We start from the raw sequence: 19,833 nt of genomic DNA on the forward strand, positions 1-19,833 counted from the left end.
GGAGGCGCGGGAGAACTGTAACTTCCGGCTCGCCGGGAAAAGGCGGGAAAAGTGTGAGGGGGCCCGTGGGGAGGTGGGAAATCGGGTGGAAATCGAGGGAAAATGGGGGAAATCGGCGGAAATTCCACGATTTTTAACTCAGGCCTGGAGGGTTTAGGGCTTTCTGTTGCGGTTGTGGCTTTGGGGGGGCCTGGGGGATATTGATTGGGCTGAGGGGGTAGAGAGCTGGGGGGGGGAAATGGCTGCTGGGGCCTGAGGGGAAATAGGGAGGTATGAGAGGGGTTGGAGTAATAGGGGGCTGGGGTAATTTGGGGCTGCTCTATGTCCCTCCCAGGTAGCACCAGGATGGGGAAGCGCAGGACCCACCCACTCCCAGGTAACTGGGAAATGCCCAAATGTCCCAGTTTGGGCCCAAAATGACCCTTCTCCATCCAACTGGGACTCCTCCACATCCAAATTGGGACTCTCTTTCCTCCCCACAACAGGCAACATGAAATTCCATGCTCCCAAAGCCAAGCGGATCCTTCAGGAAGCTCCGGGAGCTGCCGGCTCAGCCATGCCTGTTCCCTCCCAGAGCAATAATCCTGATGGAGATCCTGCTGGGATGGACCCCCAGGCGAGGTAACAGGAGCGGACTGGGGGGTGAGTGACCTGGGCTGGATCCATCCAGGTCCAGCCCAATGGGATTTGCTGGGTCCAACAGCAAGAACAGCAGTGGCAAGGTGGATCCAGAGGGAATCCATGTGGAAGAGCATGGAGCCAGAGCCTTGCAGGTACGGAAAGCCTCCAGCATGGTGTTCACACCCAGCAGAGGGAAAAACTCCCCAAACTGGGGTTTTTAATGTGTTTTTTTCAGGAAGGGAGAGACAAGGGAATTGGAGGCGGCAGAGCACCAGGATCACCGAAACAGAGAATTTCAGATGGGATGGGAGAGAATCATCTGGAATTGCCCCAGCTGGGAATTTTGGAAGCAGATGGGACAGGAGAGGATGAGCTGGAGTCACTAAAATTAGGAATTTTGGATGGGGCAGGAGAGGATGATCTGGAGTCACCAAAACCAGGAATTTGGGATAGGGCAGGAGAGAATTGTCCAGAATCACCAAAACCAGCAATTTTGGAGGTGGATGGGGCAGGAGAGGAGCCCCCAGCGTCAGTGAAACATGTAATTTTGGATGGAATGGGACAGAATTATCTGGAATCATCCCAGCTTGGAATTTTGGAGGGGGATGGAGCAGGAGAGGAGCAGCTGAAGTCACCCCAACTGAGAACTCCAGAGGCAGATGGAGCAGGAGAAGAGCAGTTGGAATCACTGAAACTGGGAATTTTGGATGGAACAGGAGAGGATCAGCTGGAATCACCAAAACCAAGACTTTCTGAGGTGGATGGGGCAGCAGAGGAGCAGCTGGAAACACCAACACACGGAATTTTGGATGGCGCAGGAGAGGAGCGTCCAGAGTCAGTGAAACCAGGAATTTCAGAGGTAGATAGGGCAAGAGAGGAGCAGCTGGAGCCACTGAAACAGGGAATTTGGGATGGGGCAGGAGAGAATCAGCTGGAATCACCAAAACAAGGGAATTCTGGAGCACAGGGATCCAGCCCTGAGGACGCGGTGAAGGACACGGCCCCTGCAGAGAGTTCGGAGGTGCCGGATGCAGCGGGAGAGGGGGAAAAAGGTGCCCTGGAGGAGGGATGTGGCACTGGGATTGCCCTGAGCATGGACACGGGGTCACTGGATTGTCCCAGAGATCCCCAGAGCGGTGGAGGGGACACAGAGAGCAGGAATTGCGAGAGTGGGAATGCTGAGGGTGGGAATTCCAGTGTGGTGACACTGGGACTGGATCCAGCAGCCACCAGCACCGAGCCTCAGGACCACCGGGAAGGGACCAGCCCAGAGCTCCCAGTGGAGAAGGTAAAGCTGGGATGAGCCCTCCCCACCCAAACTGAGACACACCCCCCCTCCCCATCCTAAACTGGAACCCAGAGACCCCTCCCCACCTCACCTGGGAGCTTCCACATCCCCCTGGGCTCCATCTTCAGCTCTTTTCTTTCCCTGCAGCCATTCCCAGATGCTGCTGGGCAGCAGCCATGGGACACCAGAGGCCAGATCCACACCGGCTCCATGGCGAACAGCCCAGTACAGCCATGGGAAAGGTGGGTGGATCCAGACCCTAGTGCAGGAATAAAATCCTGATTTTGACTGAAATTCCTGATTTGAGGAGTAGGAAGATCCTGATTCTCCTTCTCCCAGCAGTGCCAGGGCCACGGAACCGGCAGACGCGACCGATGTCATCCGCGGGCTGATCCGGGAGCTCTCGGACCTCAAGTAAGTCCCAAATCCACTTGGATTTCCCTGGGACTGGGGGTCCAGCACCCCTGGGTGATGCCCATGTCTCCCCACAGCCGCCTGGCCATGGGTGCCTACCGGGGACTGGAGCTGCTCCGGAGGCAAAAGCCACGGCGTGGCCGGAGGCCAGTGCCCAGTGGGAGCCGCTGGAAAGAGGGGTAGGGACATCAGGAATAACCATTTATTGATGGACACAATGGGAATAAACCACCCTCCAGCACTGAATAAACCACCTTCCAGCACTGAATGCCAGGCTCCTCCTGCCATCATGGGTGAACAAATCCCACCAAACCCACCCAAAATGCTCAGTAACAGCTCCAGTGCTTGAATAAAGGCTCCAACACTTGAAGCACTGGCCCCCTCCCAGTCCCTTTCTGGCCTGGGATTAACCAAAACTCAACAATCCAACCCAGAACATCCAGTAACGGCTCCGGCACCCAGAGCGCTGGCCCCTTCCTGGGCTGGGATTAACCAAAACTCAGCAGTCCAGCTCAGAACATCCAGTAATGGCTCCGGCAGCCGGAGAAGCAGCCCCTTCCTAGCCTGGGATTAACCAAAATTCAGAACTCAAAACTCAAACCCAACACAAAACAGAACTGGCCCTGGTGGCAGTGCCCGAATCCGGCCAGACCGACTGATCTGGGTCCTACGACATTGGCAGGCGGCACAAAGTCGCACAAACTGGGGAGACTGGTCCCAGTGGGAAGCGCTGAGCCACGGTCTCATCTTCTGAGGAAGTCCCTGGAAGAGAAGCCAGGAGAGGCGGGAGCACCGGGAAGCACCAGCATGCACCCCATGATTAGTGCCAAATCCCTGATGAGATTCCTTGCAGGAATCCCGTCCTGGGCAAACCCAGGCTCCAAGCGTGTCTCTGTCCTTACGCCACCTGTTTCCCAGTGCCCCCTCCTTCCTTTAGCTCTGACTCCCCGGTGAGATTCCCTCATGGGAATCCTGTTTCTGGCTAAATCCAGACTTGGATCCACAAACCCTCCAGTACCCGCATGGGGATATGGCATCTTCCATCCCTCGGCTACTTCCCGGTGTCCCCCGTCACCTGTTTCCTGGTTCCCTCCCTTTGGTAGCTCTGATTCCCTGACAAGATTCTTCATGGGAATCTGGCCAAAGCAGGTTTGGATGCAGCACAATCCCTGTGGCATCACCGGGGCACCACAAACCCTGTACCTGCACGGGGATGTGGCATCCTCCATCCCTCGGCTACTTCCCGGTGTGCCCCCTTCCCTCCATCAGTGCCAATTCCACGATGAGATTCCTCATGGGAATCCCACCCTGGGATGAACCCAGGCTTGGATGTGCCACATACGCCATGGCATCACCACACCCCGCCAGTACCTGTGCGGTGACAAAGGATCCTCCATCTCTCGGCTACATCCTGGTGTTCCCCTGCCTCCTCCCGGCGCTCCTGGGGCACACCGGGCGGGAGTAGACGGAGGTGTAGCCACGGTGCGTGCGGGGGCAGAAGCGGCGCGTGTGGGCCCGGTCCTGAGTGGCCCCGCACTGGGGACAGACGTAGCTGCGCAGCACCGGGCACTGCAGGCGGCCGTGGGCGTCCCGCAAGCTGTGGCTCCGGTACACGGCCGGGGCCTCCCCGTTGTGCTTGCAGAACGAGCACAGGGCCAGCCCAGCACGCGGAGCTGTCTCGGCACACGGAGCCGGCCCCGCACACGGAGCTGGCCCCGCACACGGAGCTGGCCCAGCACACGGAGCCAGGGGCCCCAGGGGCGGCGAGGGGTCCTCAAGGCCTGCGGGGTCACGGAGGAGCGCGGACACCATGGCTGCCAGCCCCAGGTAGTCCCGCCACATGTCGAACTGGCCTGTGGGTTCCGTGCATTGCAGCGGGATGGGGATCTCGGTGCTCCCGGTGCGGTGTGGGGTGGGATACCGCAGCGCTCTCATGCTTCCAGCACGAGGCTGGACACCACAGTGCTGCAGGGCTCCCGGTGTGGCGAGGGGACAGATAGCGCTTCTCACGCCACTGGTGCTCCCCACACTGCGCGTGGCTGGGTGCGGCTCCTTCCTCCAGGTGCTGCTGGTGCTCCCCGTGCTCCCGGTGTGGCGTGGGGCTGGTTCTGCCAGTGTTGCTGGTGGCGTGGGGCTGGACACCACAGTGCTCTCTCCCAGTGCTCCCAACCTCCTTGTACCCGGTGCTGATGCTGCTCCCGGTGCCGCCGCTGCTCCCGGTGCCGCCGCTGCTCCCGGTGCCCGCGGTTCGGGACTGGACGGAGCTCCACGTGCTGGGTCCCAGTACTCCCAGTTTTCCTAGGCCGCTGCACGTGCCCAGTTGCAGCCGAAGGAACCGCCCCGGCACGGCTCCAGGAGGAGTTTGCGCCGTCCCCTTCCCGACTGGAAGGCGCCGGCGTTTGGGTAAATCGACGGGATTTGGGTAAATCGCCGGGATTGAAGTTAATGACCGCGATTTGGGTAAATCACTCTGACTAAAAACCTCCCCACCCCGCCCCAGGGCTTCCTGGTGAAAGGAATGAGATGGATTTGTCTTTAGAAACAAACTATGGGTCTGCTGATAGGTAAAAGCCAGATACTGAGAGGCGAAAGAAGCGAAGGGGGGAACCATGAATTCCACAGGAAAAGAAAAAGGGGGGGTACACATTAGAAGGGGGTCTGTATTAAGCGATTCGGGAATTCTGTACATCTCAAGTACCTCAGCCAACGGGGAAAAGGAAGAGGGTGATGTGGCCGGGAAATTAGGATAAAAAGGAGGCTGCATCTAACAATTTGGGAAACCCCAGGGGAATGCCCCATGGCCTCTCCCTTTATTCGAATGAAGTAACAGGACTCCTCTGTCTCCTTTTTGGACATAAACATCTGGTGTTTGTGGATTCATTTTCCTGACACAAGGAATCCCGGAGCACCTGGATTTTAGGGGAAGATTGGGGATTTTCGGTACTTCAGAAGCTCCGCACCTGAGGGGCACTGGCACCTCCTGCCGGAGGAAATCCACGGGTTTGGGAAATTCCTCCCTAGTGAGGATCACCAGGATCCTCGGGATGTTCCAGGGGGCCGCAGGACACACTAGAAAGTCGGCGATTTTACCCCGAACTCACCGACAGCCTCCACGGCACTGGGATTCACTGGCAGGAGCTGGGATCTGACACTGTCCCACATCCCCTGGTGGATCCTCCATCCACCAGGATCCAGCCTCATCCCCCACCTGCCTGCAGGACCCAGGATCTGTCCTCCATCTCCCACTGGAGTCTGGGATCTGGTCTCATCCCCTGTTCTCCTGCAGGGTCCAGGATCTGTCCCTGTTGTCCATCCGGTGGGGATCCCGCCTCATCCCTCCTCACCCAGTGGGGACCAGGGATCCAAACCTGTTCTCCATCTCCCGGCGGGATCCGACCCTGCTCCTGGCATTACCTCTCCCCATTTATCCCTCAGGAATCCCGCCAGGATCCCTCCCTAACGAGGCACCGATCCAAGGCTAATTCACGCCAAACCCAATCCCAGCATCAAGCGAATCCCAGCATATTCCCAGGAGCCACCGCAGCCCCTTCTGGAGTGAGAAATGGGGAAAAGGGAATAAACTGGGGGGTCGGGGGGGCCGTCATTGACCGGCTGAACCCCAATTCCCCCGCATTTGACCCCAAAGCGCCTCTTGTCCCGGGACGCCCCGGGGCTGGGGAAACTGTGTGACCCCCGGTGTGGGTGGGGTGTCCTCAGGGGTCCCCGAGGTGTCCCCAGGGGTCCGGAGGTGTCCCCAGGGGTCCCGAGGTGTCCCCAGGTGTCCCCAGGGGTCCGGAGGTGTCCCCAGGGGTCCCGAGATGTCCCCAGGTGTCCCCAGGGGTCCGGAGGTGTCCCCAGGGGTCCCGAGATGTCCCCAGGTGTCCCCAGGGGTCCGGAGGTGTCCCCAGGGGTCCCGAGGTGTCCCCAGTTGTCCCCGGGGGTCCCGCGGTGTCCCCCGGCTCTGACGGGAGGGGGGGCTCGGCTCAGCCCGGCGGCCCCGCCCATTGGGCGCACGCGCCGCCTCCCCGGCGCTGATTGGCCGCCGGCCCCACCGGCCCCGCCCCGCCCCGTTCAGCCCCTCCCCTTAAAGGGGCGGTGGGCGCTTTTAACCCCTGCGAGCTGGGCAGGGGGCGTCGGGAGGGTCTGGAGAGGGGGAGTCCCGTGTTCCCTCCAGCAGACCCCAGCCAGCGCGACAGCCTCTCCCCGAGATAGTTGGGGAGCGCAGGGGCTTCGTGGCACGGCACAGTCTGGCATGATGTGAGCAGAGAAACTGAGGCACGGGAAGGCGGGGGCCCGATAGAGCCACTCGTCGCACGTGGGGTGGCACACGGTGGCACACGGTGCCATATGCGCTCCGCCTCTTCATCCCCGGGCCACCCCAGCGCCACCGCCATGGTGGTCCCATTGCCCCATCCTGGCGGTCCCGGGGGTCCCGATGGTCCCTGTGCCCTGTCCCGGGGGTCCCGACGGCCCCTCCCGGTGGTCCCGGTGCCCCCAGCGATGCCACAACCCCCGGCCCGGCCCCGCCCGGCTGCGGTGACTCACCGGCCCCTACAAGTCGAGGCTTGATGCCGGGACGGGGGGAGGACAGGGGGAGAGGGTGATGCCCCCCCAAACACCCAGCAGAGGCCGGGAGGGGCCCTAAGGGTTTGGGGGAGTCTGCGGGGGTGTCGGGGGGGCCCATTCCTGTGAAAGCGCCTTTGTCCCGACCCGCCGATCCCACCCCAGGGTGACTCACGGGCGCGTGGCTGGGCCCTGACTCCCCCCCCCCCCCCCCCGTGCCCCCCACCCGCGGCACCGGGGGCCCCCGGGGCCTCCTCCCCCCTTTCCCCCGCGGCATCGGGATCCCCCGGGGTCCCCCCGACCGCAGCGGAGGCATCTGGGGAGACACAAAGATTCGGGGAGGCTTCAGGGTGAAGGCGGGTCTGGGGGTGCAGGGAGGGCCCGGGGGGCACCCAGGGGTGCAGGGGGGGAACCTGGGCGTGCAGGGGGCCCCGTGGTTGCGGGGGGGGGGGGGTGTTACGGTTGCTGGGGGACCCGTGGGTGCCCATCGCCCCTCTGCCTCGTGCCCTGGGAGGTGCCAGGCACCCTCCCCCCGGGGGATACCCCCTGGGCTACCCCCGGCCCGCGCAGGGCCGCCTCCGGTGGCCCCGCCCGGTGGTGCCGGTCCCGGGGCTGCCGGTGAGTCATGGCCGTGACTCAGCCCCGCCAAAACAGCGTCGCGTGGCAACGCCAGGACCCGCGACAGGAACCCCTCGGGACCCACGGACCCACAGCTCTGCCCCCCACCGACCCACGGCAGGGACCCACCGAGCCGCAGCCCCCCGCTGCACTCCCGAGCAAAGGCACCGCAGGCCCTCGGGGCCCCTGGAGGGGGACAGAAGCCAGGGCTGGCTGGGGATGCTGGGGGGGGCTTGGGCGACCTTGGGATCTGCAGGGATCCAGTGGATCCGGGGCGTCCAGGCGTTGCCCAGGCCGAGGAAGGAAGGAGCTAGGAGGGAGTGTGGGGGGGAGGAAAGGGAAATCCCGGCCCAGTGCCCCCCCCCAGTGCTTCCAGTCACTGCAGTGCCCAAGGTCCAGGGCTGCCAGTCTCTGCCGTGCCCCGAGCCCAGTACTCCCAGCTCCCCCAGTGCCAGGGCTCCCTGGGCACACGTGTGTGGTGCCATGTCTGTGCCGTGTCAGTGACACACATGTGCCATGTTGGTCCATGTCCACATCCACATCGTGCCAGTGACACCCGTGTCAGTGCCATGTTGTGCCCTGTTGTTCTTTGCTGGTGACACCCGTGTCAGTGCCATGTTGAGCCATGTCAGTGCCATGCCGCGCCCTGCTGTGCCGTGCCAGTGACACCTGTGTCACTGCCATGTTGTGCCCTGTTGTTCTTTGCTGGTGACACCCGTGTCAGTGCCATGCCGTGCCCTGTTGTGCCGTGCCCGGGCCGTGCCGGCCCCGCTGCCGCTCCCGCTCCTCCCGGCCAGGCTGACTCAGGCGGGAGGAATGTGCCGGCGGCGCGTGGGCGATGGCCCGGCTGCTGCCATTGCCTAGAAAGGGCATCTCCGAGCCCTGGGCCACAGGGAGCCCACACGGCCACCACGGCCACACAGGCACCCAGCAGGGCCAGCAGGGCCACCGTGGGACTCACAGGAAGCCAGCACGGCCACCATGGCTACTCGTGACAAACAGGGACCTGGCATGACCACCACGGTCCCAGCAGGGCCTCAGCACGGCCACTGTGGCCACTGTGGGGTCGACAGCAACCTGACACGGCCACCACGGTGCTGCCCTGGGCCTGTGCGGGTGTGAACACACGTGTGCAAGCGTGTGCAAGTGTGTTCAGGTGTGCACAGCTGTGCATGTGTGTGCAGGTGTGCATGGCCACATGTGGGCACACGCGTGTGCTGCGTGCTGGCAGCGCCATGTGCTGCGTTCAGCATTCTGTGTCCCGTGTTCTCTGTTCCCGTGTCCTGTGTTTCCTGTGCCACGTTCCCCGTTCCGTGTTCCACGTTCCATGCCCGACCCTGAGCAGGGCCGGGGGCCCGCGGGAGGCCGGGGGGGGTCCCGCGTTTAAAATTAGCAGCTGGCGAAGGTGGGGGGGGGGTGTTGCTCTGTCCCAGATGTGCAGCCACTGCCAGATGTGGGGTGGGACCAGGAAAGGCCTGGGGGACTCTGGGAGGCACTGGGGCGCACTGGGGTGCCCATCCTGCCCCACTGCTAGGGGGCAGGTGGGTATGGGGGGTGTGGGGCAGTCTATGGGGCAGGGCTGGCCGTGGGGCAGGGGGGTTATGGGACAGTCTATGGGGCAGGGGGCTATGGGGTGGGCTGCGGGACAGGGCTGGGGGTGTGTGACAGGGCTGGCTGTGGGGTAGGGCCGTGGGGCAGGGCCAAGGGGTGTGGGGCAGGGCTGGCGCTGCAGCCACGGTGACGCGTTGTGGTTTCGCTACTTCCGATATAAAACTCTGTTTAATGTCTGTGTGTGCAGCATCGCCATGGTGACCCCCGGCCCCCCCCCGGCCCCACCAGCGCCTTGTGGCGCCCCACGGCCACAGGGTACCCAGGCACTTGCTGTGGGGCGTCCAGGCCCCCAGCCATGGGGCACAGGATCTACTCACTGTGGGGTGCAAGGATCCTGTGGATCCTGTGCCATGGGGCACTGAACCCCACTTCTGTGGGGCACACAGTCCCTGTGCTATGGGGCACATGGCCCCCTTGCCATGGGCCACCAAAACCCCTTTCTGTGGGGCACATGGCCCCTATGCCGTGGGGCACACAGTCCCCTTTCTGTGGGGCACACAGCTCCTATGCCATGGATCACTGAGCCCTCGTGCCATGGGGCACCAGGATCCCCCTTTCTGTGGGCACTGAGCCTACTCTCCGTGGGGCACACATCACTCTTGCTATGAGGCTCTGAACCCCTTCGCCATGGGGCACATGGGCCCCCCCTGCTATGGGGCTCCAAAGCCCCCTTCCTACGGGGCACGTGGCTCCTCGCCGCCGCCGCTCCTTTGCCCACCCGGGCTCATCCCGGCGCCGCTGCGGGGCCGTGCGGGGATCCGGGCCCGGGGCGGGGCGGGCTCGGGGCCGGTGCTGGTTCAGTGAGGGGGGTTGCGGGGTCGGGGCGGTCCCGGGGCGGTCCCGGGGCGGGCGGAGGCGGCCGCGGTCCCTCCTCCCCCCCCCCCCCTTCCCCTCCGCCGCCGCGGCCTCGTCGCTCCCGGGGCGGAGCGAAGCGTTTAAAAGCGTTTCCCTTCTTGGAGTAAAAGTCAGAGACTTGGGGAGCCCCCGGGAGCCCCCGGAGCCCCCCCCCCGGCCCGGCCTCCCCCCCCAGAGCCCCCCGGGACCCCCGGCCGCCGCTCCCGGTGAGTAACGGCCCCGCAGGACCCCCGGAAGGTTCCGGGGCGGCGGGAGAGGGGCCGCGGCCGTGGCCTCGTGCCCGGCGTGGGGATGGCGGGAAGGGCCGCGGGGTCCCGCCAGATCCCACCGGATCCCTCCGGATTCCCCCCGGGGGCGGCGGCGGCACCGCCACGGCCATCGACGGCCCGAGGCTGGCGAGGGGCGGGCAGGGGGGTGCGGGGTGTCCGAGAGGTGTCCGGGGGGTCCCGGGGGGGGGTCTGGGGGCTCCGGGCCTGCTGGCGGGGCGGGGGCCGGGGGGGCCGGGGGGGCGGTGGCGCCGGGCGGTGATTCATCCTTTCCCCCCGGCGCCGACGGGCGCGGACGGGGCGGCCCCTTCCCGCCCCCGCCCCCGCTTGGCCCGCGCGACGCCGGAGCCGCCCCGGCCTGGGAACCCCAAATCCCAGACCACCCCCCCGGCCTGAGAACCCCCAGACCCACAGATCCCACCCCACCCCCCCCCCTCCGGCCTGGGAACCCCAAATCTCACATTCCCCCCAGCCTGGGAACCCTGAAACCCACGGAGCTCCTCCGGTCTGCGAACTCCTAGACCCACCTGGCATCACACCCCCAAATCCCAGACCCCTCCCAGCCTGGGAACCCCGAAACCCACCGACCCCCCGGCTCTGGGAACCCCCAAATCCACTCGGTACTGGCTCTCCCCAGACCTGCAGCAGTCTCCGGCACTGGACCCCCAACCCCGCGGACCCCCCAGACCTGCCGCGCCCCAGCCTTGGGACCCCCAGAATCCACGGCACCCCTGGCCTCATCTCTTGGGCCTTGGGACCACCAACACACAGAGCCCCCCCGCCCCCACAACACGCCCAGCCAGGGACCCCCTCAGCCCCCCAACCGCTCTGGCATCGGATCCCCAAACCGCCCCCCGATATCAGCCCCTCAACCCACGGACCCCCAAAACCTCCTGACCCCCCCATCCCACCCCTGTTCCTGCATTCCGCAGGCGATGGGCGGCGCCGCTGCCTTTTCCCACTCCTGTTTTGGGGACGAAGGTGGGAATTTTGGCACCGGGCACCCCCCACCCCCCCCCGCCGGGGCCGCCCCCGCCCGGGGCCGCGGGAGCCGGTCGGGGCGGCCGGGCCGGCACCGCCCTGGCGCCGGGGGGGCACCGGGAGGGGCCCCCAAAATCGGGGTGGGGGCCCCCAAAAAACTGGGGGAGACACCCTAAAACCCGGGGGGGGCCCAAATCCGGGCCACTCCCAGACGCGAGGTCACCCCCCGCCCCACACTTGGGGGGCACCGGGCTGTGCCCGCGGTGCCAGTGGGGCTGGTGGCACCAAAGGGCTGTTGCCGTCGTAACCGTTGTGGCCCCTCCTCCCCCGCCCCGTGGACCCCCGGGTCTGGCCACCCCCGGACCCCCCAGGACCCCTCCCGGCCTCCTGTCGGTGCCGCCACCGCTGGCACCGGTGACAGCTGGGCCCCACTGGCACCGGGGGGCCGCCACCGTCGCCACTGTCGCCACCCCCCCCGTGGGGACCTGGGGTCGGGGCACCCCTCGAGCCCTCCCGGAGTCCCCCGGGCCCCCCGGCCCCGTGTCGGTGCCGCCGCCGCTGTTTACCCCCATTTTTTGGGCCGGTTCCACCCGATTCCCTTTGAAGTCGCCCCGTTGTCGTGACGACGCTGATGTCACGACCGGGCGGGGCCTCGTGGGTCCCACATGGCGCCTGCAGAGCCCCGGTCCCGGGGACACTAGGGACGCCAGTGCCGGGGCCACCGCGGCCATCAGCCCCAGAGCCACCATGGCCACCAGTGCTGGGGACACCGGGGCCGTGCCAGTGTGACCAACGGCCACGGCCTGGGGGCCACGGGGGTCCCAACATGCGCTGACGGGGACATGGTGATGCTAATGGCACCGGGGGACGTGGGTCCCGGCCGATTAGGGAGATCCAGGGGGTCCCGGAGTGGCTATCCCGCCATGGGGACACCGAGGGGACACGGGGGACGTGGCACGGCTGGGGACACGTTTCACGCCGCAGACTGGTGATGGCTGTTGTGGTGCTGGGACTGGGGAGAGCCACCAGAGGCATGTCCCGGTGCTGTGCCCCAGTCCCGTGGCCCAGTCCCGTGTCCCCTTGCCATGTCCCCTTGCCATGTCCCAGTCCTGTCCCGGTCCCGCCACCCCTCCCGTGTCCCCTCAGGGCATGGCCCAGTGCCACCATGTGCCCGTCTCCACAGAGACTCCGCTGCCCTCGGACCCCCCCGGATCCCCCCCAAAACACTTGGAGCCCCCCCCAGGGGTGACCCTGCAGGGGTGAATCCCCCCCAACCTGCCCACATTCCCACAGGTGCCACCGGTTCCGGCCTCGACACCGAGATGACACCGTGGGAGCACCGGGACCGTCACTGGGATTTCTGAATGTCCGACACCACTCCTCCCCGCTGCCGCCCGCCGGGGTTCCTGGCGATGGGATTTTTTACCGTTTTTGCCCAAAATCACATTGCCAGGGATTTCCAACGGGCCCCAGCCCCCACCACCACGCCGGGGGGGCCGGGGGAGGGGGTTTGGGGGGGTCCTGGAGACTTGGGGGGTGGGGGGGGTTTAGGGGAGTTTGGGTGCAGGGTGCAGGTGGGGGGCTGCATGGGTGCCATGGGGGTGGTTTTGGGGTGCTGGGGGGGGTTTTGGGGGCCGGGGGCAGGGCTTAGCCCACCTGTGAACAGAGTCCAGCCGCGCCATGTTCACAGTGGCTAAGTTCCGCCTCCCGCCCCCCTCACCCAGACAACGGGGGCTCCCCGGGGCCCCCCAAACCCTTGGGGCTCTCCCCCCCCAAAACCCTTGGAGCCCCTTCCCGGGTTCCCCCTGAATACCTGAATCCCCTTGGGCCCCCCCAAGCCCCCCGAGTGCCACTGGATGCTGAATCCCCAAAAGCACCACGGGACTGCTCCACACCCTGGGGAACCCCCAGGACCCCCCGAAGCCCCTTGGCCCCACCCGGGCGCTGCCCCCGGTGCCCGCTGAGCTGATTTGCAGTTGCTTTGGATAAACTGGCTCAGTTCAGCAGGAACAGGGGTCGGGCCCCCGCACCCCGAGACCCCCCTGGGTGTCCCCAGTTCCCCCTGAACCCTCCAACCCCCCCTGAGGAGCCCTCAAAGCCTCCGGTCCCGCGTGTCCATCGCTCTCCCCGAGCTCACCGGGACCCGCAGGATCTTCCACAGCACCGAGACCCCAAAATCCCTGGAGGGGTTACCCAGAAATCTGGGGGGGGGGGGGGAGGGAGCAGGGACCCTTCGGGGGGTGCTAGGAGGGGGGTGGGGGGTGCCGAGGGGACGGTGGGAGGCAGTGTGGGGGCACAGGCGGCTCGTGGGGTGCTGGGGGGGGTCGTGGGGGGTTTCTGGGGGTTCGTGGGTTTTGTGGAGGCGCCCCGGGCGAGTTGTGGGGCGCGGCTGCTGGCCCCCCGTCCCCCCCCCGCTTTCCCCCGCGGTCCCGGGCGAGCCCCGGCAGCGGCGGCCGCGGCCCCCCCGACTGTGCGTGAGTCACGGGAGGGGTTGGAGGGGTCTGGGGGGCCCCGCCCCACGCGAGGCCCCGGGGGGGGCTCCGGCGTCCGGCCCCTCCCCCAATCGTTCCCTGTTTGTTTCCCAAAATAAACCCGGCGGCGCCGATTCCAGGGAATTTCCCTGACGTCATTGGGGGCGGGGCTTTCGCGCAGGCCGCGCCCGCTGTGGGGGAGGGGAGGCGCCCACGTGTCTGGGCCCCGCCCAGGAGGGGGCGTGGCGCCCTCGGGGCCTGGCCCCGCCCCGCCGCGCTCCCATTGGCTGCCGCGGCTCCCTCCGCTGTCAATCAGCGCGGGGCGGGACGAGCTGCCAGTCAGGTGGCGGCGCACCAATCAGCGCGGAGCGGGGGCGGGACCTGGCGATCCATTCATAAAGTTGTGGCGGCGCCGGGAAACGGGGAGGGGGCCGGGATCCCCACCACAGGCCCGGCGATCCATGGAGACCCCTCTGAGAGCACCCGCAGAGACACCGGGACCCCCGAGGAACACTAACATTTCCCCCTAGTCCCGCTTTAAGGACTCCTCAAGACCCCCCCCCCCAGGAGCCTCTTAGGGACCCCCAGAATCCCATGAAGACACCGAGACCCCCCCAGAAACACCCCCCGAGAACATCGGGATCCCCCCCACTGGATGCAATGATACCCCCCCGAGACCCCGATATCGTCCCTCAAGACCCCCCGGGAATACCTGGCCCAGCCCCAGAGACATGGACGCCCTCCCTCCCCGCAGAACCTTCCGGGGGGATAAAGTGACACCGCCAGGGGCCCCCCGTTCTCGGGGCTACACCGATGTCCACCCCCCTCCCCAAATCTGTCCTCCAGGAGCTCCCCAAGCCCTCTCCGACCACATCCCGGGCCCCCCCAAATCAGACACCAGCGTCGGGGGTGCGGGGGGGGACCGCCGCCCACAAACCCCTTTTATTAAACAACGATGGGGGGCTGAGAACAGCCCGGAGTCCCGCAGATCCTCGGGGAGGGCACTGAAGGAGGGTTCAGAGGGCGTTCCCCGGGGGTCTCAGCCGCGGCCCTTCTTGGCTTTGCCCTTGGCGGGGCCTGGCGCCGTGACCAGCGCCAGCTTTTTGGGGAGGCCGCCCTGCGCGCGCTGCACCGTCTCCCGTTCGATCCGCATCCGGATCCCGACCTCCAGGCGCTGGGGAGGGGAAGCACGGGGGGGTTAGGGGGGCACAGATGGATCCCCCCCAGACCCCTCGGGATCCCGCAAACCCCGCCGCGCCCCCCCCCCCCCCACCTTCTTCAGCTTCTGCTGTTGGATCACACGGAGCTTCTTCGGGGCGATGGTGCGACCTGTGGAGAGGGCGGCTGGGCTGAGACCCGAGAGATCCCGGGACCCCCCCCACTGACAACCCCGAGCTCCCAGAAGCCGTGAGGCCCCGCAAGAGACCCCAGGGAGGGCAGCGGAGACCCCAGGACTTCTATGGGACACGCCCGCCACCTCCAGAGCCTCCCTTCCACCCCAGAGTCCTGAGGCCTCCTCTCGCCCTCCCGGGGCTCCCCTGAGCGACCCCTGGACCCCCAGCCCGCCTGTCCCCCTACACCGTTCGCCGGGATCCCCGGCCCTGGGACCCACCTTACCTCCCTTCCGCGGGCCCCGAGTACCCCGGGCCGCCGCCGCCGCCGCCGCCTTGGGACGCTTGGCCGCCACCTTGGGCCGGCCCTGCGCCATCGCCGCTACTTCCGCGTTAGGGCCGGAACACGCTGAGAACCGGCGGGGCGGAGCGTGCGGCACACCGGGATACACCGAGGCGTTACTGCCGCAAAGCCTGCCGGGATACACCGAGGCCTAGCTGCCGCAAAGCCTGCCGGGATACACCGAGGCGTTACTGCCGCAAAGCCTGCCGGGATACACCGGGGCCTCGCTGCCGCAAAGCCTGCCGGGATACACCGAGGCATAGCTGCCGCAAAGCCTAACGGGATACACTGAGGCATAGCTGCCGCAAAGCCTGCCGGGATATACCGAGGCCTCGCTGCCGCAAAGCCTGCCGGGATACACTGAGGCTTTATTGCCGCAAAGCCTGCCGGGATACACCGGGGCGTTTTTGCCGCGAAGCCTAACGGGATACACCGAGGCTTTATTGCCGCGAAGCCTGCCGGGATATACCGGGGCCTAGCTGCCGCAAAGCCTGCCGGGATACACCGAGGCGTCGCTGCCGCAAAGCCTGCCGGGATACACCGGGGCCTCCCTGCCGCAAAGCCTGCCGGGATACACCGAGGCCTCGCTGCCGCAAAGCCTGCCGGGATACACCGAGGCCTCGCTGCCGCAAAGCCTGCCGGGATACACCGGGGCCTGGCTGCCGCGAAGCCTGCCGGGATACACCGAGGCTTTATTGCCGCAAAGCCTGCCGGGATACACCGGGGCCTAACTCCCGCAAAGCCTGCCGGGATATACCGAGGCCTCGCTGCCGCAAAGCCTAACGGGATACACCGGGGCGTTTTGGTCGCAAAGCCTGCCGGGATACACCGGGGCCTAGCTGCCGCGAAGCCTGCCGGGATACACCGAGGCTTTATTGCCGCAAAGCCTGCCGGGATACACCGGGGCCTAACTCCCGCAAAGCCTGCCGGGATACACCGAGGCCTCGCTGCCGCAAAGCCTGCCGGGATACACCGGGGCGTTTTGGCCGCAAAGCCTGCCGGGATACACCGGGTCCTAACTCCCGCAAAGCCTGCCGGGATATACCGAGGCATAGCTGCCGCAAAGCCTGCCGGGATACACCGGGGCCTCGCTGCCGCAAAGCCTGCCGGGATATACCGGGGCCTCGCTGCCGCAAAGCCTGCCGGGATACACCGGGGCCTCGCTGCCGCAAAGCCTAACGGGATATACCGGGGCCTCGCTCCCGCAAAGCCTGCCGGGATATACCGGGGCGTCGCTGCCGCAAAGCCTGCCGGGATACACCGAGGCCTAGCTGCCGCAAAGCCTGCCGGGATATACCGGTGCCTCGCTGCCGCAAAGCCTGCCGGGATACACCGGGGCCTCGCTGCCGCAAAGCCTGCTGGGATACACCGAGGCATAGCTGCCGCAAAGCCTGCCGGGATATACCGAGGCCTAGCTGCCTCAAAGCGTAACGGGATATACCGGGGCCTCGCTGCCGCAAAGCCTGCCGGGATACACCGGGGCCTCCCTGCCGCAAAGCCTGCCGGGATACACCGAGGCGTCGCTGCCGCAAAGCCTGCCGGGATACACCGGGGCCTAACTCCCGCAAAGCCTGCCGGGATACACCGCGGCCTAGCTGCCGCAAAGCCTAACGGGATACACCGGAGCGTTACTGCTGCCGCAAAGCCTGTCGGGATACACCGAGGCCTTGCTGCCGCAAAGCCTGCCGGGATACACCAAGGCCTAGCTGCCGCAAAGCCTGCCGGGATACACCGAGGCGTTTTGGCCGCGAAGCCTGACGGTATATACCGGGGCCTCGCTGCCGCAAAGCCTGCCGGGATACACCGGGGCCTAGCTGCCGCAAAGCCTGCCGGGATACACCGAGGCTTTATTGCCGCAAAGTCTGCCGGGATACACCGGGGCGTTACTGCTGCCGCAAAGCCTGCTGGGATACACCGAGGCCTTGCTGCCGCAAAGCCTGCCGGGATTCACCGGGGCCTCGCTGCCGCAAAGCGTAACGGGATACACCGGGGCGTTTTTGCCGCCAAGGCTGCCGGGATTCACCGGGGCTTTATTGCTGCAAAGACTGCCGGGATACACCGGAACCTGTCACTGCTCCCCCCGCTCCGCCAGCGCCCGGCACACCTCGGAGGGGGCGAAGACCCCCCACTCCGTGATGATGCCCCCCGTGATGAGCTCATGCGGCGTGACGTCAAAGGCGGGGTTCCACACATCGACGTCTGCAGGAGGAGGGGGAACACGGGGTCAGAGGGGCTCTGGCAGCGACCCCAGGCTGTCAGGACCCCCTGACCCAAATGCGACCGCCCCACCTCATTTAGGACCCCCTGACCCATAGGGCACCCCCTGACCCATCAGGGAACCCCCATCCCTAGACACCAACCCACCCTGGGGTCTGTGACACCCTGACCTGCCCAAATGAGACACCCCAGGACGCCCCCGATGCGCGGCACCCACCAGGGTCAGCCAGGAGGACGCCCCCGAGCTGGGTGAGCTCTGTCCCCGGCCGCTCCTCGATGGGGATCAGGCGGCCCGAGGCCAGCGTGGGGTCACAGGTGCTGCTTGGGGCGGCCACGTAGAAGGGGATCTCCATGTGCCGCGCGGCCACCGCCAGCTGGAACGTCCCGATCTTGTTGGCCACGTCCCCGTTGGCAGCCACGCGGTCAGCGCCCACCACCACGGCTAGGGACAGAACGGGGTCAGGGGGACCTGTCCTTTGTCACCTGCCCCCATCACGTCCCCTCCCTGTGCCCCCCCTCTTTGTCCCAGTCCTTTCCCATGTCACCTGTCCCCAGCCTCTGTCACCCATCCCGTGTCCCTCCTCCTTGTCCCCATCCTGTCCCGTGTCCCCTCCTCATCTCGTGTCCCCTCCCTATCCTGTCTCCCCTCCCCATCCCTTGTCCCCATCCCCCTCCCATGTCACCCCCTCCGTGTGTCCCCCTGGCCCCCACCACCCCTCACCCTGCACTCCCCGCTCCCTCATGGTGACAGCGGCCGCACTGTCGGCGATTATCGTGACAGGGATGCCATCGTGGCGCAGCTCAAGTGCTGAGAGCCGCGAGCCCTGGTTGTAGGGCCGGGTCTCGGTGCAGAACACGCGCGACAGAGACCCACGTTGGTGCAGGGCCCGCACGACACCTGGGGACACGAGGGACATGTCAGGGACTCCGCGACAGAGACACCTCCCCCCGCCATCGAGACCTCTGCACAAGCCCTGGGGGAAATGGGGGACACTGCGCCCCCCAGTGCTCCCAGTACCCAGGGCGGTGCTGTAGCCCCCCAGTGCTCCCAGTACCCAGGGCGGTGCCGTAGCCCGCTGTTGCCAGGGTCCCGGTGTTGCAGTGGGTCAGGAGGGTGACAGGGCCACCCTCCGGGACCCTCCCCAGGATATCGCTCGCCCCGTGCGCCCCAATGTTCCGATTGTCCCTCCGGTCCTTCTCCAGGAGCCCCTCGATGTACTCGATGATGCTGGGAAGGGAGGGAAAAACGGGGGGTGTGACCCCCCCAACCCTAACCCCAAACCCACCCCAGGGGATCCCGAGACCCCCCTCAACACCCAAACCCACCCCAAGGGCACCTGGAACCCCAAATCCACCCCAGGACCACCTCAGGACCCCCCCTCAACACCCCAAATCCACCCCAGAGGGATCCCAGGAACCACCTGAGACTTCTCCCAGCCCCCCAACTCCCCCCAATATTGGGGATCCCCAATATTGACAACACCCCCCACCACCACCTCCCAGCCCCCCAGCGCCCCCCAAATTCCGCTCACCCCCGTTACCTCTCCCGCAGCTGCTGGGGGGTGACGCCGGGGGTCTCCACCTGCTGCCGGACAAACGTCTGGAGCCGCTCGGCCTCGCGGCCCAGGTTGGCGGCCGTGGGGCGGGCGCTGAGCAGGAACCCCAATTTCTGCCCCACAAACTCCTCCAGGGCCCCCAAATCATCGGAGGGCCCGGCGCCCCCCGCCAGCTCCACGGCCAGGCTCAGGCAGCCCAGCAGGGCGATGGCCGGAGCCCCCCGCACCTGGGGGGGGGGGCACAGAACAGTCCCTGAGCACCTCCCGGGCGGATTTGGGAGCTCCCCAAACAAGGGGGTGGTTGGGGTGGGTGGGGGGAAGGGAGAGGAGGGGGTTTTGCGGGGGTGATTGGGGACGGGTGGGAGGGGGCCAGGACCAGGGGCTCAGAGGGGGTCGGGGGCACTGGGGGGGGGTCTCCCCTCACCTCCATGTCGCGGATGGCGCCCCAGGCCCGCTCCACGCCCCCCACCCGCTCGTAGCGGAGCTGCCCCGGCAGCAGCCGCTGGTTCAGCACCTCGAGGGAGCCACGCCGGTACCGCAGCGACTCGAGCACCATCGCCACACCGCGACACCGCCCCTTCCGGGGGGAGGGGACCGCCCACGGCGGCGTCACGGGGGGACCGGAGCGCGGGGAGGGCCGAGGGTCGCGATCCGGAGCGGGGGTCCCATGGCGCGACATGCGACACTCACGACAGGCC

At 66.6% G+C, this 19,833-nt stretch overlaps 5 protein-coding genes across 12 annotated transcripts; 1 reads left to right on the forward strand and 4 right to left on the reverse strand.

Moving 5' to 3' along the window:
• Positions 1-2,591, forward strand: C32H19orf57 (chromosome 32 C19orf57 homolog). Of its 4 annotated transcripts, none has more exons than XM_032094563.1 (8): positions 1-53; positions 335-376; positions 486-621; positions 704-773; positions 857-1,909; positions 2,057-2,151; positions 2,249-2,323; positions 2,401-2,591. In XM_032094563.1, exons 2-8 carry the CDS (start codon positions 346-348, stop codon positions 2,504-2,506), a joined length of 1,566 nt encoding a protein of 521 aa, XP_031950454.1. In that variant the 5' UTR covers positions 1-53; positions 335-345; the 3' UTR covers positions 2,507-2,591. The 4 variants fall into 4 exon arrangements, with proteins under 4 accessions (XP_031950454.1, XP_031950453.1, XP_031950455.1 ...); XM_032094562.1 differs by having other exon boundaries at positions 18-73; XM_032094564.1 differs by having other exon boundaries at positions 18-73; positions 2,252-2,323.
• On the reverse strand, positions 2,512-6,111 carry NANOS3 (nanos C2HC-type zinc finger 3). The gene is made up of 2 exons (XM_032094659.1): positions 3,695-6,111; positions 2,512-3,085 (listed from the first exon to the last, which is right to left on the reverse strand). Exon 1 carries the CDS (start codon positions 4,256-4,258, stop codon positions 3,728-3,730), a length of 531 nt encoding a protein of 176 aa, XP_031950550.1. The 5' UTR covers positions 4,259-6,111; the 3' UTR covers positions 2,512-3,085; positions 3,695-3,727.
• An 8,480-nt stretch (positions 6,112-14,591) lies between these two features.
• C32H19orf53 (chromosome 32 C19orf53 homolog) lies at positions 14,592-15,494 on the reverse strand. 2 transcript variants are annotated; one of them, XM_032094673.1, is made up of 3 exons: positions 15,306-15,494; positions 14,962-15,017; positions 14,592-14,862 (listed from the first exon to the last, which is right to left on the reverse strand). In XM_032094673.1, exons 1-3 carry the CDS (start codon positions 15,394-15,396, stop codon positions 14,728-14,730), a joined length of 282 nt encoding a protein of 93 aa, XP_031950564.1. In that variant the 5' UTR covers positions 15,397-15,494; the 3' UTR covers positions 14,592-14,727. The 2 variants fall into 2 exon arrangements, with proteins under 2 accessions (XP_031950564.1, XP_031950565.1); XM_032094674.1 differs by lacking the exon at positions 14,962-15,017 and having other exon boundaries at positions 15,301-15,492.
• Positions 15,392-17,278, reverse strand: LOC116437039 (coiled-coil domain-containing protein 8 homolog). 3 transcript variants are annotated; one of them, XM_032094580.1, is made up of 2 exons: positions 17,203-17,278; positions 15,392-16,993 (listed from the first exon to the last, which is right to left on the reverse strand). In XM_032094580.1, exon 2 carries the CDS (start codon positions 16,737-16,739, stop codon positions 15,402-15,404), a length of 1,338 nt encoding a protein of 445 aa, XP_031950471.1. In that variant the 5' UTR covers positions 16,740-16,993; positions 17,203-17,278; the 3' UTR covers positions 15,392-15,401. The 3 variants fall into 3 exon arrangements, with proteins under 3 accessions (XP_031950471.1, XP_031950472.1, XP_031950473.1); XM_032094581.1 differs by having other exon boundaries at positions 15,392-16,377; positions 16,444-17,266; XM_032094582.1 differs by having other exon boundaries at positions 15,392-15,853; positions 15,974-17,266.
• Positions 17,279-17,372: 94 nt separating this feature from the next.
• MRI1 (methylthioribose-1-phosphate isomerase 1) lies at positions 17,373-19,749 on the reverse strand. Of its 2 annotated transcripts, none has more exons than XM_032094594.1 (6): positions 19,650-19,749; positions 19,121-19,362; positions 18,635-18,807; positions 18,301-18,477; positions 17,797-18,021; positions 17,373-17,561 (listed from the first exon to the last, which is right to left on the reverse strand). In XM_032094594.1, exons 1-6 carry the CDS (start codon positions 19,689-19,691, stop codon positions 17,431-17,433), a joined length of 990 nt encoding a protein of 329 aa, XP_031950485.1. In that variant the 5' UTR covers positions 19,692-19,749; the 3' UTR covers positions 17,373-17,430. The 2 variants fall into 2 exon arrangements, with proteins under 2 accessions (XP_031950485.1, XP_031950484.1); XM_032094593.1 differs by having other exon boundaries at positions 19,560-19,738.
• Positions 19,750-19,833: the final 84 nt, after the last annotated feature.

This window comes from Corvus moneduloides, chromosome 32 (assembly GCF_009650955.1).
Source record: "Corvus moneduloides isolate bCorMon1 chromosome 32, bCorMon1.pri, whole genome shotgun sequence".
NCBI lineage: Eukaryota > Metazoa > Chordata > Aves > Passeriformes > Corvidae > Corvus > Corvus moneduloides.